The 18,192-nt window shown below is 39.1% G+C and overlaps 1 protein-coding gene across 1 annotated transcript; it reads right to left on the bottom strand.

Annotated features, from left to right (window-relative positions):
• Window positions 1-166: 166 nt before the first annotated feature.
• On the bottom strand, window positions 167-17,368 carry LOC112571794 (protein draper-like). Its single transcript, XM_025251088.1, has 27 exons — window positions 17,263-17,368; window positions 16,247-16,333; window positions 15,506-15,730; window positions 15,087-15,296; window positions 14,726-14,872; window positions 14,107-14,316; window positions 12,922-13,119; window positions 11,903-12,028; window positions 11,586-11,660; window positions 10,846-10,986; window positions 10,572-10,709; window positions 10,135-10,188; window positions 9,647-9,787; window positions 8,649-8,789; window positions 8,149-8,292; window positions 7,385-7,519; window positions 6,329-6,469; window positions 5,942-6,079; window positions 5,404-5,538; window positions 4,885-5,019; window positions 4,242-4,379; window positions 3,706-3,861; window positions 3,282-3,422; window positions 2,632-2,775; window positions 2,281-2,313; window positions 1,785-1,857; window positions 167-855 (listed from the first exon to the last, which is right to left on the bottom strand). Exons 2-27 carry the CDS (start codon window positions 16,311-16,313, stop codon window positions 768-770), a joined length of 3,474 nt encoding a protein of 1,157 aa, XP_025106873.1. The 5' UTR covers window positions 16,314-16,333; window positions 17,263-17,368; the 3' UTR covers window positions 167-767.
• Between the last annotated feature and the right edge of the window lie 824 nt (window positions 17,369-18,192).

Genomic DNA, 18,192 nt, shown 5'->3' with positions numbered 1-18,192 from the left:
ACCCATTTTTTTTTTTAAAGTGAAGATTTATGTCTGTAAGAAGAGAGACAATAATTATACGTTGTAATGCAAGTTTCCCTTTGGGCATGTATGCTTTCGATTTTATTCTAGCTTTATGCAACCTTTCTGCAACAAATTAAACGCTTCGACCAACAACACTCAGGGCTACATATAAATGCGCTTTATTGAAAAAAAGTGCGTAATATTACATTGTATTATAAACAATAGATCATGCAAATATTGCAATTTGATGACTTAGAATTTTCTACGCGATTTACATGACATGACAGATTCAAAAGAAATAAATTACAAAAACTGATTCGTTTCCTAACAGTTAATTTAAAAAAAGATGCAAAGTATGGATATAACGATGTTTTCTTCAAACATGGCGTTCGTTTTACGTAGTTTTTGGCATTTATCTATTACACTTAACTTCTATGATCATACAACATTTTAGATAACTGCTAAGGCGATTTCGACTTTCAATGTTAATTAGTTTTAGATCGATAAAGTGTTTATTTACTGTTCAAGATTTCAAAAAAGATGAGTGTCTTACCACACCTCTACAAAGTAAAAACAACACAAAAAAAACAACCCCTACGAAACATATAAAACATTTAAGGACAAAATCAGAGACAAAAAGAATTGATAGAAATAGAGGTTTTTTCGAGGACTATGACACATATAGTTGAACTATGTTTAGCCACAATAATGGAAAGTTCGATTGATTCTTGCGACGTATTCGATGTTGCCTGCCTTTTTCTTCGTTAATTATTCTTATTATGAAGACGAACATTGTCGTTTTCAGTCTGATCAACTGCCAAATTTCGTTTTCCACTCCTCCTGATTCCACATCTGTTGTAAAGGAAAGTCAACGTTCGCGGTCAGGAAACATGATGTGAACAGTTTCACTGTACTTAACAACATTTAATTGAAGCCTTACAATATTACTTGAACATATCTGGTTTTCGAGTGTTTTTGCGCGAAGAATGAGCAGTTATCACTCATGATAAGGGAATTATAATGTTAACGACAGCCTACAGAGAGGCCTTATCAGTCTCATTGCTTCTCATCCTGTCAGATGTAGCCTTGAACTTAGTGACGTCATGTTTTGACCTGTTATTGTGCAGGGAATATTTTTTTGAAAAAAAAGTCTTTTTTTATCGTACACATTTTGTCGGTTATCGGCGAACGTTTGCATGAGTCATATCTAAAATATTCGGCAATGTGTGTACATTTAAAGAAGTTCTTAAATGTCTAGCTTGTGTACATTTTCCTTAAGCTGGGGAAAGTTGATTATAAAATCATATTTCTTAAATCAACTCACATTAAATTAATCAATTTCTGTTTTCGAGCCTACACACATAAGCATGTACAGAAAAGTTCAAACTCCTGATATAAGATAGGTCTAATTAACTCTCATTGCTGTATAGCTTTGATAACGTAAAAGCATCCTGTGGTGTTGAATTATTTCTGTGCATAGTAACTGTGCTTGAGAACAGATAAAAAGGGTATTCCCCCAATTTTGGAGAAATAACATCTTAAACTGTGCTCCACCAAACTAAAAAAAAACAACAAGACTGCACTGCTAAAGCTTTTAAAGTCGTGGGTCAAGGATGTTAGGGGATATTTACTCTGAATGGGGAGATAAATTGTCGTGTTGAGCACAGCCCGGACAAAAGGTTTTTGATATTTCCTTTCATCGCTTTTTATTTTATCTTTTTGTGTGTGTGTGTGTGGCTGCGCTAGCTGTATCCGACGACGATAATAACAAGAATACTTGCACGATGGTGATGAGAATCACAAAGCCAACGACGAACAAAGACAATGTCATTACCCCAGCTGTGACTGATGTGCCTGTAAATACAATAAACAGTGTGATGTTTCGACATGGATACACATGGTGTGTTGTTATTGTCTACTCGCGTATGGGTGTGGTCAGCTTAATTTTAAATCTCTTTGTCTGCTTTCCTGCATCGATAGCTTCTTCAAGACGATTCTTAACCGGACGATCATGAGCGAAGGTTTGAGCAAGTTTGGCAAGATTTATCTCAAAGCTATGTCAAAACTTTGCCACACTTGGTCAGACGTTCGTCCACAAAGAGTACACATTGTCAAATGCATGTGACTGTTGGAAAAATTGTTACATTATGGTCATATACAACATTACCAAATATAGTCAAATATTAGATAATAATTATGTGTCTTTTATGAGTGCTCTTAACTAGTTGATATTTTGGGGTCCCCATAAAGAAGAAAAAAAGTAAAAATAATACATACTCATATTTCCGTTCAGGAATCGGAAAACTGAATCTGCAACATTATCATCATCCATCATCATCATCTAGTTATACATTTCTAAAATAAAATAAAGGTGAATTTTTAGGCTGGATCTTCAAGTGTCATAGGTTTGATATAATGATAGGATATACTATTTATACTAGATAAATATAGATATATTAAAACACGTAAACATTAATATCACTGCATGTTTGTCATCAGAATCACATCGATAGATTCTGGTGATGTTGATAGTATTTCAATTAAGTTTTATCACCATAGATTATTGTTGGTTTTTGTCAAGATCATTAGATACCTCTCACTCTATCAGAATAACTAAGTGTAATTTACATTTCTTGCCATTCTCTGCATATTGGTCGACAAAGAGCAGACATCTGGAGGGACACGAGCCGTTGATATGGTTACAAGGACATAGTCGGTCGGGACAATTGCATCTGTGCCGACACCCAAGTCCATAGGACAGGCGTCTGCAGGCTGTAAAAAAAACCATAAATAAAAATAATAACAATAAAATTCCCCAACAAACCAAACAAACTGCTCAACTGAACCACAAAAAGCACCTGAACCGATTCCTCGTCTACTTAGCATGAAGTCTACGACCTATGAAGCTGACATGCTATAGGTTGCTAAAGAAAATCAAGGAAAAGAATAAAAGGAGAAATTGATCGAAATGCATCTCTACAAAGCTTCTTCTTCCCTCCCTTTCCCTTAAAAGTCAAAGAAAAGAGGGATACTGACTACGAGTGAGAGAAAGGGAAAGTTAAAGTATAAATTTTAAAAATGAACGAAGTTGCAAAAACAAGAATAAAAGCAATTTTATAACAGAAAAAGCACAAAAAATTGAAACGAAGTAAAGAAGACGACACAAAGGAAAGAATTAAAAAAAAAAGATAAAAGAATGAGTGAATTAATGAATGAATAAAACGGGTACGAGTTAACACAAAGACAATGACGATTGCCGTTGAGTAATTTATACACACTTTGGTTGCAGTAGGGCTCGATGTAGCCGGGTGCACACCCGCTTTTGCACTTTCCGGTTGAGAAATCGCAGTCGTCGATACCGAAGCGGCAGTTAGGGCACTTGATGCAGACTGTCAGCTTGCGGCAGCTTTCATGTATTACTGAAAACAGTCATTATCATTTCTACACATCTATCTTCAGTTCAAAGCGGCTCGGTCTAGTTCGAAACCAGCCTCACAGAATTAAAGAAGGAAGCACACTATGGCGAGGAAAAAAAATTAAAATTATAGAAGTGAGATTTACCATCTGATGTTATGGCGAAAAAGTTAAAAAGCTAGGAGCGAATAACAATGAATACTGTTAAAAAATGTAGGTAGCTTTACGATATTATTATAATGATTGCACAAAGGGTAGGAAGAGAGAAAAACGAATGCAGCCTCTAACGTTTGTTGCAAAGTTCCCCCTCGTAGGCAGCCTGGCACTTTCCTTCCGGACAACCACAGGTCCTGGAGTCGCAGGTGGTTCCGTTGATCAAACAATGGCCGCAGATATTGAGACAGAAATCCGTTGTTCCCTCTCCACACTTCCCCGGTGGGCATGCTGCCATTGTACACACATATGAAAGTTGGTGGTCTGGAATTTCCAACAAGATATATGAGAGATAACGTTCGTGAAGTCTACAAAATTAGTATTTCACAATTCCTTCATTCTTCTTTCGATCTATAGAACCTTCCTCCACGACGACCAAAAGCTACCCTTCTGCTTGCGAGTTCTCAAGTCCATTTTACTGGATTCCAGTCTACATATTCCAGTCTGTTTATAGGATTTATGTCTTATGAAGATGTTGAAATAATAAAAAGATGTCAAGTGTGTTTCTGACATCCCAGTCTACGTGATCCAAGGTTTATATTCAAGATGGCAAGTTTATTCCAGACTATTTACGAGGTTCTATTAGTTAGGATACTTTAAGAGCAGCTTACGGTCTTTGCAGGAGACTCCGTAATAACCAGGTTCACAGAGGGGAGTACCGGTACAGACGCCCAGTTTCTTATCACACTTGGCATCCCCGCCATTGCAGTGTCCACAGGGGACATCGCATGTTCCCTGCTTCCCGCAGTCTGCAGAGGAAGACTGTCCCTTACACATGTTATATATCAAAGCACCTTTAAAGGTATGTGGCAGACTCTCGCAAAGAGCAGGTAATGCCACAAAATCCACAAGAACACTCAACATTTGAAACTGATCTTTTCAGACATTTTAGAAAAAAAGAATGAAAATCAAAGGCATAGAAGAAAGATGTTATATCGTTATGTGGATTGTTCTTTGTCATATTCTCTGAGACCATAATAATAATATAATAATAATAATAATAATAATAATAATAATAATAATAATAATAATAATAATAATAATAATAATAATAATAATAATAATAATAATAATAATAATAATTTGTGAAGCGCCATAAACTGGCTAATAGGACTGGGATTTGGCGCTATAAAAATTATACTTTCATTATTATTTATTATTTATATATATTTGACTTTCTCTCGACTTTCATAACAAGAATTGTAAAGATATCAAAGGTGAGACACGCCCCACAGGTAGAGACTATCCACCTACCGTGCAAACATTTGGATCCGGCGAAGTTATCTTGGCAACCGCTTGGACTGCACACACCTGTGGTGGCGTTGCAATATTTGTCACATTTGCCACAGACCTTGTCGCAGTTGTCTCCGTATCGTCCTGCTACACACACTGCCGAGAGAAGGAAACATAAACATAAAAAAACGAACTAATCATCTATAAAAAAAAATCCACAAAGCCTCCGCCAAGTGAGCCTGTACAATGAGCATCTCTCTCTCTCACACACACAGAGTAGAGGAAACCGGAGTCATCTGAGAAAAAGATCCGTCAGGTCTGTCAACAGGTGTGAAATGCAGATGGTGGGAGGGAGAGATGCGTCAGAGCCGGGATACGAACCTCATACCTCCGAATCTCATTGCCGTAATCACCAACCGCCAGTGCTTATGATCTTTGGTCACTTTGCAATTATTTAATTTAAATATTACATGCATATATATTATATGACAATATACTCGTGGCTACGTTTCTTATAATGCACCCAGAAGTAGTACTTACTTTCGTGGCAGTGGGCCCCTTGATACCCTCCGAGGCAGCCATGCTTACACTTGCCACTCCCCTCGTCGCAATCTCCCATGAAGCAACGTCCACACTTTGACGTGCAGTCTTTCCCCCAGTATTCCGGTTTGCATGCTGAGGTCAGAGTTCAGAAATAAACGTGGTCAGACAGCATCGATAGTCAGTTAATTAATTAGTGCCAAATCATGGCAGACCTATGACTGCGGTAAATAAAATGTAGACTCACCCATGTAACACCCCAAACCTGTTTACTCCTATAAATAAATTAGTCACATGCACACACTTTTTATGTAAACTCAGGATTTGAGTGCCGGTATATATACATATCGATACACTCAGAGCACAAAACCCACAGCCTGAAGTCATTATTAACTAGGCAAAGAGCCGAAGCATCAAACCACTAAAACATCCTTAAATCAAAGATCACAAGGTGGTTGACATTAGGTTAGGAAGGACCTTTTTTCTCCTAAGGGTAAACATTACATTTTGCGGGTAGGTGGAGATCATTGAGACCTACCCTGCTCGCACTTCTGGCCCGAAAAACCCGGTATACATCTAACGCACTGTCCCGTCTTCTTGTCACACATGGCTCCTCCTCCCTCGCACTTTCCGCAAGGCTGAATGCAGTTTTCACCGTAAAACCCATCCGTGCATTCTGTGCAAAAGACAGAAAGAAAGAGAGAAAGAGTATTATATTCAGGACCGCTGACAGCCAGCACGGGCCTCGGGGTCACATTATCTTGCCTTAATTATTAATTATAATCGTTTATTATTTCTCCAGAATATAATATTATGCTTACAATTTATAAAATTTTATTGCATGATTTCACACGAAGGGAACAAGTGGTGAGTGGTCAGTGTCATTGACAGGAGGATTTGTTTTCATGCAAACAACCCAGGGTACCTGTGTAACAGCTCTTGCCAGAGAAGCCTGCAGGACAACCAGATGTCTTGCACTCTCCTGTTATGTGATCGCATTTCTCGTTGGGATCCTTGCAGTGGCATTTTCTGGAACATTGTGGACCCCACAGACCTGGGTCGCACTCTGGACAAAGTCAAGTGGGATAGTCAGTGGTGTGCATAAAATATAGTGTATAATACAATAATATATTATATCTATGGCATGACTAAAGTGTCTAACCTGCTGTATGATGCACGAGAACTTGTCCTGTCCAAGGTTATTATGCTTCTCAAATTTATGTTATTGTCTTCGTAGTTTTTATGTTTATCTCCATTTTACATCTAAAGTCATGTTGTTACAATATGGTATTTGCATATAATAGCGTGTGATTATCTGACGCGAAACAGTTGCATAAAAAGGTTGTATCGATGTGATCATGTGGTGATTAATATACAAATTCTGCTGCTCTGGCTTATCAAGACACTCGCTTTTACATCACATCAGACCCACCCATATCCCCCTCCCAAAACACATACCAGTCATGGGCATCCGCACCACTGTCAACACACACACGCATACATACGCGCCCGTACATGGGCACACAAACACTATCATTTAACAGACGCAATGGATATAGACTTTGTCTTGTTTCTTTTATTAATTGTTAGTTTGAGGTCCCCATGTCGTTTAAAAAAATTAGTTTGTTCCGTTGTCGTTATTTAACCCTGATTTCTTTCTGTCTGACCCATGATCACCTCTCTAGCTAAGATTTTTCCACCCACTGAGCGGGGCATGGCCTATGACCCCGGTTTTCAAACTTCTCCAGACGAGTACCCCATTCAAAATTGGAATTGACCGAGTACCACCTTCCAAACCTACCCCTATGAACATATATGCTAGTCTGTATAAGCCTTACAATATATATATATATGACCACGCGATTTTTAGTTATTGTGCAGCCAATGTTAATATGATAATCTCCATATATTTGTGGTGGCGTGCCACCCCTTCGTGTACCAGTAGTGTTCACAGTTTTAAAACCGGGGACCTCTGACCTACCTTTCTTGCACAGAACGCCTTCCCACCCATTGTCGCAGTCACCTTTGCACGTGCCATTGACGGGGTCACAGGTATCTTGCATGCAGTTGCCACACGTTTGGACACAGTCCTGGCCATACGTGCCCGGCTTACAAGCTAAAGTCAGTATTAACAAGTGTCAAAGACTGATAGGAAATTCACGGAGTTTTGTGTCATTTTCTATTTACATATATAAATATATGCTTATGTATATATATATATATGAATATGCTTGTGCCTGAAATACAGACAGCAGAAATGATTTCTTTAAAATATTTCTTCAAAGATAATTATGTGTGAGTTTATCACTAAGGTAAATGTAAATTTTGCATGAAGGTAAGAAAAGCAAACACGTGTTTACCTTATATGTACATTTATATGCACTTGAGCATGTGTATGAACACAATCGTTCGTGTTGTTGAATCTAGTATATAAATTGTTTCTATTTTATTAAGGTAAACGGAATACTCGTAATTGGCGTAACATAAGCTTCCAACTTTATATCAACACTTGTGGAACTGGAAACTTGAAAGAAAAGCTCCATCATCATCATCATGGGACTAATAAAAGTAGTCTAAAATCTCAGAGAAATGCGTTTGTGCAAAAAGAGCTAGCATCCTTGTCCAACTGTCGAAATGTTGTAACAATATGTATTTCCCTCTCTTAACAGGGCAAAGTGCAGAAGTGTTTCTAAAGCATCTTCAATGTCAGTGCGCAGAAATGTTAAGGAAAGTCACGTGACTGACTTTTGTTACAGTAGATGTCAAGCGGATCGAAGCCAGCCTCGCACCCAGATGTGCACTGTCCCGTGACTGGTTCACACACCTCTGACCGGTCCTTACAGCGGCACTTGAACTTACAGTTGGGACCGTGAGTGAAGGCCTGGCACGCTGGGGAGACAGATTAACATTGCTCGATCAACATTTGTTTTCCCCCAGACGCATGCAACTTTTAAAAAATGGAGCTGAAATGTCTTGAGAGTTTATTAATGAAGCCACAAATTAGCCACATAACCCGAGCAATAAGACATTATCAAAATCACATTGAGAAAAAAAATTATTTCAGAGGAATTTATCAAAAACTGACTCAAACTGATTCAGGAGGAATTAAAAGAGTTTTTTCAAAATGCAATAATGCTGGCTTTGGGTGGGCATTTGAGCTATATACGATTGCTTATTATTACCGACCATAACAACAGCAGTGATGATGAACAAGAACGACGGTGATAAGAGCAGCAAGAACTCACGTGTATGGCAGTCGAGCTCTGTGAACCCTTTGGAACACCCCGATATTTTGCATTCTCCAGTCGCCTTGTTACAGACCTCCAACGGATCCAGACAACGGCAATTTTTCTGACATTCCAAGCCAAAGCTTAAGTCATGGCATTCTGCAGGCAACGAGGAGAGAAACAAAGAGAGAGAGAGAGGTTGTTATCATGTCATGAAAGACATAAGGAACAAAGAGACCGATCTTCACCAAAGGAAGAAGACAAAGGAGAAGAAACTGCCGCGTAAACAAACACATCAACAATAAATGAGCAAGGCGCATAATCACCACTCTCGTTTAGCAGGCTAACACCGGGGGAAGGCAGAACAAAGAAGTCATTAAAAGCACTTTACTGTTATTGTTCCATTTTCTCTCTCAAGATAATTGCACAATGAATCCCATGCCAGTAGCTCCGGTACGATCGCCATTACTATTAAAGCTCACAAGCTTTTTCTTTCTACTTGGCTTGACAAATTTGTGCATTTAAAACAATTTCGATGGGTAACTCGCTTTCCTGGCTTGTCTTTGAAAAGACATTTTTATCCCATTATTCGTGCGTGTATGTGTATGTGTGTGTGCGTGTATATAAATGGAGTCTGAAGAGTTTTGGCCGTAGCTTTTCCCTTGTGTATACAGATAGAAGGCGGGAGAGAGAGAGAGACAAGAGATAAAATGGACATTGTAAGCATTTGTACTAGACTTGAGATATGTTACCCTCCTTAGCATGGTAGTGATGGGGGACCTCATATCTAAAACAAAAACAAAGAAAGAAACAAAGAAGCAAAGAAACAAACAAACGAACAAAAAAACAAACAAACAAACAAACAAACAAACAAACAAACAAACAAACAAACAAACAAACAAACAAACAAACAGACAAACAGACAAACAAAGGAAACTAGAAAGTGAGGTCCTGACATTGTTTCCATCACTATCTCAGGGATATACAAAGACTTTTCACTGAACCAACCCTCATACCCGTTTGGCAGTCCACGTGGGTGAATCCTGGGGCGCAGCCCGACACCGGGCACTCTCCTGTCACCGCCTGGCACACCTCATCTTTTCGTCGACAGTTACATCTGTCTGTGCACAGCGGTCCGAACATGCCTAGTTCGCAATCTGCAAGGGAACACGGGATTAAAAAGAACAACATTAGAATGTCCTGGCTTCGAGTGGATACACTGAGATGAAGTGTGACTGTCCTTTAAAGGATGTGTCCAACTGGGTGTTTAGTCAAAACAGATGGAGGGTAATGCCTAATAGAAGTGTTCATACTATCTAAATCTTTCTTTTCGCGGATACATGAACATCAATGAGTGTCTTCTTTATTTTTAAATGTTGTTCACTTAGCTTCTTGGCTGCTATCAAATGACCTATGGTATATGAACAGCAAACATATATATGCAAACACATACACGAACTGTCTATGATACCGAAACATGGCCGTTTAACTAGGTACAACTCACTAAAAAGGGTGGGTATATAGTTTGATTCTTCGTGTACTTCCACGCCAGGGACAGCTGAAAGAAACGAAACATTAAGGTCAAACTTAGATGACATATTCAGGTATAGACTCATTCGCATCCTTGTGCTCGGTGACGACGATAAGCATGATGGTGACAATGGTAATGATAATGATGGCAATGATAATAACTTTGATGGCAATGATGATGATGATGATGACGATGATGATAACGTGATAACGATTAAAAGAAACCTTCTCAGTGTTGAGAAAGCGGCGACAAACTGCCTTTAGAAAGTCGGCTCGCATTCATAGCCACTAAATAACACAAATATTTTTCTAATCTCTCAATCACAAATTTCTTTTACCTCGCGTCGTGAGTGTTGCCATTGTTTGGCCACGAGGACGATAATCAAGAGAAAGAAAAGAGCGATGACTCACGAGTCTGGCAGGAGGAGCCGGAGAATCCTTGCTCACAACCTTGTCTGCACTTGCCAGTGACAAAGTCGCAGTACTCGAACGCATCCGAGCATCGGCATTCAGACTCACAGTTCTGACCGAAGAACGTTGGTTCACACTCTTCCAACAGATGGCATACAAAAAAATGTTAAATTAGTGAGTCAAGTTTTAAAACTGGACCTTGAAGTCGCCTGCCTACCCAGCTATGTACCCAGCTGCTAACATTATCTAAGTAGAAAGTTCTGAATATACTTACTTTTGAGGCAGTTGAGACCTTCGTAACCAGGGCGACAACCAGTTTTGCAGGAGCCATCTGTCTGATAGCACTGTTCTTTATGGTCCACACAGTTGCAGGGCAAGGTACAGTTAGGCCCCCAGAAGCCTACACTGCATTTAGCTGTGTGAACATGTTACAAGATGGGCACTTACTCCAGCCATCGAGTAGAAAGGACACCTCCATGACATTATCGCCCTTACACGTAAAGTCAGTGAAAGTTCCATGTCAGACTATGGCGATGCATGTCACTTAGACTAAAACTAGATTGTCATATATCTGGCTCTGCGGCTATATTTTTATCATCTAAAAAGAGCAGACTAAGGAAAATAAATCTCCCCAAAATTTCCATTAATACATAATTTTGGGTCCATTTTGTAATGGTGCATCATTTCGGACCAAGTTCCATTGTTGTTTACCGTTGTCGCGCTAAGTGATACTGGGTTACAGGTCAGTGGATTGGCATACAGGGTTGATGGCCAAGTTTATTGACAAATTATTTTATTACGTTTGTTTCCGATTGTATAAAATATCCCAAATAAGTCTACTAATCAGTCCTCATTGCTAGGGCAGTGTCCATCTACGAAATCCTTATCTTTCAGCAGCTGGCTTTCATTTCATCTAATGTGAGAAGAGAGAAACATTCGCAGACGGAAAACAGCAGTAAGAATAATAAGAGGAATAGCACGATTAGAGAAATCGTCATCTGATTGCTTGCTTACATTCCACGAGTTGCACAACTGTTTCTGTTTGAACGACCACTTCATCAACCGGCGCGGAAGGAAGATGTATTTCTCCTGCGTGTCGGATTCTTGTTATTAGTGATACAGGACAACAACCATCAAGAGGCAAAAAAATGTAGATAATCTTATCTTGAGTTGTTAATCTTTTATTATTTAGATCACTTTGTACAGTTCTACTCATAACCATCGACCTTTATATCTAGGCATTGCGCTACACCTTCTCTACACGAGGAAAGAAAGATGCAAATGAGAAGAGAAAACGGAAGAAAAAAAGTGGCTATCGAGGTCAACCCTACCCGACGGACATTTTTCACCATTGGGACACGGCAGGCATTGGCCAGTGATGGAGTCACAGAACTGATTCCTGTTGCATTGTGGGCATTGCCGCACGCAGTTATCTCCCCATGAGCCTTGTGGGCACACTGCAACAATTGTTTGATCACAGTATTGATCTTCATTGATCACCATCGATCCAAACGGTTACTCATTACCACTCTCCTCTCCCACACACACATAAATAAAGTTGACCTCTAAAATTCGTCTTTTTCACAGTGTTCGAAACGATTTTTAAATTTGTCTACTACTTTTCTCAACAGGAAGATTCCTTTTAAACCACGTGATGCCTCGAGGAATCGGTAAGCGCAGGTAAGAAAGCAGTGGTGGCTTGCATAATATGTTGTTTAAAAAAAAAACTACAAAAAACTCCACGCTCACACTCAATAAAAGGGTAAATGAAATAGAAAAAATATTGCAAGGAGAGAAATAATTAGAAAAATGAAATAAGGAAAGAAAGAACAGAAAAAGAAAACTGAGAAGGAAAGATGAAAGAGGTAGGAAGAGGCTGTATCTGGCAAAAAGCTTTTTACAACATTTTTGTTGCTTATGTACTAGTTTGTATTGGAAAGAGATTGTGTGGATGGTAATTCTAAATTTTAGTTTGCATTAGAAATTTCTTGTGTAATGATGTAAAGCTTTCTTTATTGCTACATGTGTTTGTGTGGACATTTCTTTTCTCTTTATATATATATAAACCTTCTACTTCTTCCCTTCAAAATTTCTTTTCTACCACTACTCTTGTCTCTTGTACGGAATTAAAAATTAAAGTCGTGTTTGATGCCAATTTATGTGAACTGTACATACTGAATAAAAAAATTCAAAGTCACAAAAAAGCGTCCATGCATGAATTTATGCACTCCTGCTAGTATGTCAACACACTCGCACGCAGGCATGCACGCACGTACACAGTGATATAAATATCAAATAACATGAATTATTTACAAATGACCATCTACTTTTGTTTGCATGGTTTACTGACCTAGAACCTCAACTTCACAAAGGTACATTTCCTGACTGTTGCGGTCGTCGACATTGATGGTGACCTCTTGTGCGTACACACTCCTGCCGGACCTGCACTGGAGCCTGTGCACGTCTTTGATGTCTTGTTTTTTGATTGAAGTACACAATTTGTTGTCTAAAGTGATGGATATGCTTCGAAGGCCATATCGCATCGCCCCTTAGAGAAAACAACGGAATTTGAACAGTTGTGATTGAGAATAGTTTCTCTTTACCTAACTGTTGCTGACGGTGCTTACACCGTATGTGTACAAAGAAGGACATAGTGTATTGAGCACAGGCGTTAGTCCTGGTTAATTACAGCTTATGAAGGTGCACTCATGAAAAACTTTCACCTAAGTGCATGCATGGACATACACACACCCTGACAAACTCACGAACACGTACACACGCACGCTAACACGCCGAAAGAAAAAACAAAATGGCTAAAGGAAGAATAAAGCAAAATCAACACACACAACATAAAAAAAATTACAAAATAAGAACAAGAACAAAACCAACAACATAAAAACATCAAAAGTAAACAAAACATTAATTAAAAGCAATAGCAGAAAAAAAACAATAGAAACATCTCAGAAAGAACAAAGAAAAAAGGACAAAACCAACGACACACTAAAACATCAAGAAGTGAAAAAAGAAAAAACAAAACCAACGGGAACATTCAGCACAACATCACCAAAAAAATAAAAAAATAAAAAAATAATTAGAACAAAGAAAAAGCAAAAAAAGACAAAACATAAGAAACACAAAAGCTACAACAAAGCTATTAAAACATCAAGCAAAATATCAAATAAGGCCAAGAATGAAAAAAAACATCAAGCAAAGTATTCCCCAAAACGCAAAACGTAAAAAGTTAAAAACATTCCACCATTAAAATCCCTTAAAGAAAACAGCAGAGACGCACACACAAAAAAGTTAAAAATTAAATTAAGAACGGTAAGAACAAGAAGAAAATAACATATATTATTAGTTTGTACTCAGAAATCTTGAAAGAAGTTCATTGTTTTCTTTGAAAATTTCTGACAATTTTTTTTTCTAAGGTCCTGACCAACATCGTCGTTCCTAGCATATTCTTGAAATCAACAGAAAACTTTAAAAATTCTTCATTCTCCATTAGTTAGTTTTTTCATTAAGGAAAAGTGCTTACTGTTCCTAGGAGAAACTATAATTATCTCTTTGATTAGATATTTCTTTGGCAGTGTCAGCTGCCACCGCAGTTCATGTGGCTTCTCTGGTTGCCTTTTCATGAACAGACAACTTAAAGAATCGTCCCTGAAGGTGCTGCCATCCACTTCCTTTCTCCTCCCGTACTCCACGATACCCGCATAGTTGGTTATTTGGTGCGGCGCCACGTTGGCTGCAAGCAAACAGTTTCCAGCTTGTTAATTAATCACAACAACGAGACCTGAATTATTTATCTGCTCACCTTTTCCTACATTGTTAACACTCCTGTGATTCCACTCACCTGGAGCTGTAGTCATGGAGTGAGGGTAAGACTAACCTTGGAGTAAAATCAGGAAATTAAAGGGCTAGCGTTGAGTTTCTTAAATATAAAGGTAGTCCAGATATACCAGTGTTACTGCTTCTGTTTCTTGACTACTGCCCCAGGGGTAGAGTAACTCACAATTTTTGCTGTTTTAAAACTACAGAGGTAAATCGTTTGCCATTGATGTCCCTACCTTAGACTCACTCTTTCACTCTGAAAAGCTATTTTTTTATACACCACCACCTCTTCCAAAAGACCTGCAGCTTCGGATGGGACTCACCGCTCAAGCAGTGTGTTCCTCCCCAACCCGCTTGGCAGCCACCGATGCATCTTCCTGTCTCTGGGTCGCACTCTGACCTACCTCGGGCGCACAAACCACACCTCTGATTGCAGTTCGTGCCAAACAACCCGGGTCTGCAGCCATGTCCTACATCACACACATGAAAATGTACAGAACCACGCACACACGTACTTACTAAACATTTTTGCTGACGTGTCTGTAGCTATGTCGCGTTCATACTGTCCCACTCTTTATTTTCTTTTCGTCCGATTATTTACAAAACAAACCCAGACTGCATGGAAACTCGAAAAAAAAGTTGTGTCACCTTATGCGGTTTTGGTGAAGAAGCTCGAGACCTTACCGAAGATGGCGACCTCGCAAATGCTGAGCTCTGGTGGATCCTTGGCCTTGCTGCTCTCCTGCGATGGTATGGAGATGATAACGTTCGTTCCACGCACTTCGCTCGTGCACTTGATCTGCTCCACACGCTTAGGATCCGTGGACATGTCAGATCGACGAAAACAGAGCTTGTCATCCACAAGTACGTCGTACGCTCTGTACTGACTCAGACCTGTCAACGTAAACTTCACGTAAAAATTCTTTCGCTAGTTCATCTTAAATTCCCAGTCCTCGCGTTCAACATTTTGGGACTAACAAGCAGCATGTTGGATGATATTGCCTTCCACAAATAATCAAGAATTTGCTAAACTCATCAGCGAGCATCTTAGCCAAGCAGAAGTCAATGCATGCGAGGTTGGCTGTGTGGATTTTATTACTTACTGCTGTATCTGAACATGATCTGCAGTTCATCTATAAGGTACTCGTGTTTCAGGGTGATCGACCAGAATGGAGCCGTCTTCTGGTTGGGTGGCGTGGCGGTGGTGGCGCAGAGGGACGGCAAGACTGACCAGACGCCATCAATGGCCAGGTCAGAGGTCAGCAGCGCCCCTTTGTACAGCTTAGTCCCCAGCTGAGTGATGGTATTCGGTCTTCGAGCAACGTTAACTGAGACACGAACAGCGTTTTGAGGTTTGTGAAATAAATGTATGTGGTGGCAGGGTGGAATATAAAAATATGCAAATTAGAAGATCTTAGTAATAAGAAGAAAGAAATAGTCTTTGTGGTGGAGGAGGGAAGACGAATTAAGCAAGTGTGTCAGCTTCGAATGACCGCCAGGTAGGGATTTATTTCCCTTTCTTAACGAAAACCAGATTAATATTCAGGTGGCGCTGTCAACCGCTCACATCGTGCAGCTCATGCTGTCTACTGCTTGTGACTAGTGCTGTCTACACAGTCAGTATCGTAGACTGTGTGTGTGATGCTGTCTACATCCTGTGAGTGATGCTGTCTACATCCTGTGTGTGATGCTGTCTACATTGTGTGCATGATATGTCTACAGGAGGGTATGGTGTTGTCTACACTGTAACACTGTAATCGCCTCAGCTCGCGGTAGGTGTCTAGAGTGTAAGTGTGACTTAGTATACACTGTAAGCACGATGCTGTCCGTGCTGTAACCATTACATCGTAACGAAGAAGACCAGACGATGTCCAGCCAGAAAAGCAGCGCGATGAGTCTGTCAGTAGCCATCCTCCCGCGCTGAATTCTATCTGCAGATAGGGGCGATCAGAGATTAGTATCTAACATTTGTTTTCGACAACACAACAAACAACGACAATGACGATGTTAATGCAGATACTGCTGACAATGCCGATGATGATTGTAGCTGGACGAGGAAACCAAAACAAAACTGAAAAAGAATAAAGAAACTTCTAGAATAGAATGATCACAGTGAAAAAAGAAAACACCGAAACATATAAGGGTTTGTGAGTGAGAGAGTGAAAGAATGAATATGTCAGAGAGAAGCAAAAGTTGTCCAGAAAAGAATTGTGACCTAATAACCGACTCAATGCTTGCAATGAGAAGCACAAACTGTGGTAGACAATTACTGTCTAAACTGTAAACCAGTAGACACAAGTTTGACATCACTGAAATCTGTAACTGACGGTTCCACCCCTATTTATTACACCCTATTGTGTTTTATATCAATAAAGCTTTGTAACTTCAAAAAAAAAAAGTGATGGTTCCACATTTCATACAACTTTTACTTACAAGGTAGCTTACTGAGATCACTTATCATGAAATCATGAAAACTCAAAGCGTTTCTATCGTATGTGAAAATGGCGGATATTGTGAACAGTAACTGAGGAGAATTTTATGAAAACCTTATAATACTGGGGCATAACACTATAATAACATGATAAAGTAAATACATTTTATAATTTAATATTTAATTCATTGAAAATACTTCTCATGGCATTTATCAATCCTAAGTGTAGCTCATCTGTTTTTTCAGCTATTTCCTTCTGAGAAACAATGAGATAAGACTCAGCATCTAGTACTGTGACGTGCGGGTGGCTTTGTTGTTTTTTTCATTATCTAAACATTAAAAAGTCATGAAGTCAACAAAGTGCACACTAGATGTTTGCTGTACGTTTCTTTAATTTGATTATTTTTCTCAACGAAAGCGGGATCTTACCTTTGCTGGACAGAGTCGCTACACTGACAAAGAAATTATCAATCGTCTGATTAGTGATGAAAGCAAAGTTATCGTTATCGCGGGTGTGACGACTGATTTCTGAGGTTGACGGCTAATTTTAGCAAACAAGGGAAGTGATTGTCAAACGCTTCACTTCCACGACTCACTTTCATTTGCAATTGAAGATTTATTAATCCTGTAAAAAATGGAGACAGTTCCTAAAATGAAGTATTTGATGAAATGTAAATCATGATATTCGTTTTAATAAGCGTGAATTTGTGATCACAAACTTGTAAAAAGATCGACAGCATAGAATAAAAGAGAGAAAAGAAGAGAAAGTTTCGATGTGTTTTAATTCTGATTGCTGCTGGTGAAGAAGAAAAAGAGATAGTGAATGTAATTTTATGCAGATATCTCAAAGAAATTGAGAAGAACTAAACAGTCAAAGACGACGAAATTTTTTTTTTTTTTAATGAGAAGATAAAAATAGATGAATGGAAGAAGATGAATAAATGTCACACACTCGTCACGTTTGAAAAAAAAAAGCCCAGAAGCAATCAAACACCATATTTGGTTTAATTGTGTATGTAAACATTTAAATTAGTGACATATCACAAAGTGAAAGACAAATTAAGCAAATCAAGGCCAGAGACAGGCCCCAGTTACAGACATGTTGATAAGGGGTGGTGCTAGCATCACTGTCGAGCAGCGGAAATGTAAGACTATTTCGACCAGCACTGTTGCCATGGAGATGCGTTGTCAACAACACGTGGCTCCAGAGCAAAGCTTTTCCCGGAAAACGTATTTAGTGATGTTGACGGTGAGTGAATGCCAAGAACAAAGGGACAACGTGGACTATACTCTTCGTCTCAGGTAACAACCGGTCTAAACATTATAACTTTACATCGAAGGAAATATTTTTGCCAGTAA

This window comes from Pomacea canaliculata, linkage group LG9 (genome assembly GCF_003073045.1).
Source record: "Pomacea canaliculata isolate SZHN2017 linkage group LG9, ASM307304v1, whole genome shotgun sequence".
In the NCBI taxonomy this organism is placed as follows: domain Eukaryota; kingdom Metazoa; phylum Mollusca; class Gastropoda; order Architaenioglossa; family Ampullariidae; genus Pomacea; species Pomacea canaliculata.
The sequence above is the reverse complement of the archived record's forward strand: the minus strand, read 5'-3'. Positions and strand labels throughout refer to the sequence as shown.

Excerpts from the sequence above, each read along its gene's own strand:
- LOC112571794 (XM_025251088.1), bottom strand. The coding sequence starts at position 16,313 with ATGGCTACTGACAGACTCATCGCGCTGCTTTTCTGGCTGGACATCGTC. Across the intron at positions 15,731-16,246 it reads CTGGTCTTCTTCGTTACGAT|TTAACGTTGCTCGAAGACCG; the intron begins GTAATGGTTACA and ends TTCGTGTCTCAG. Across the intron at positions 13,120-14,106 it reads TATAGTTTCTCCTAGGAACA|GGGCGATGCGATATGGCCTT; the intron begins GTAAGCACTTTT and ends GTTTTCTCTAAG.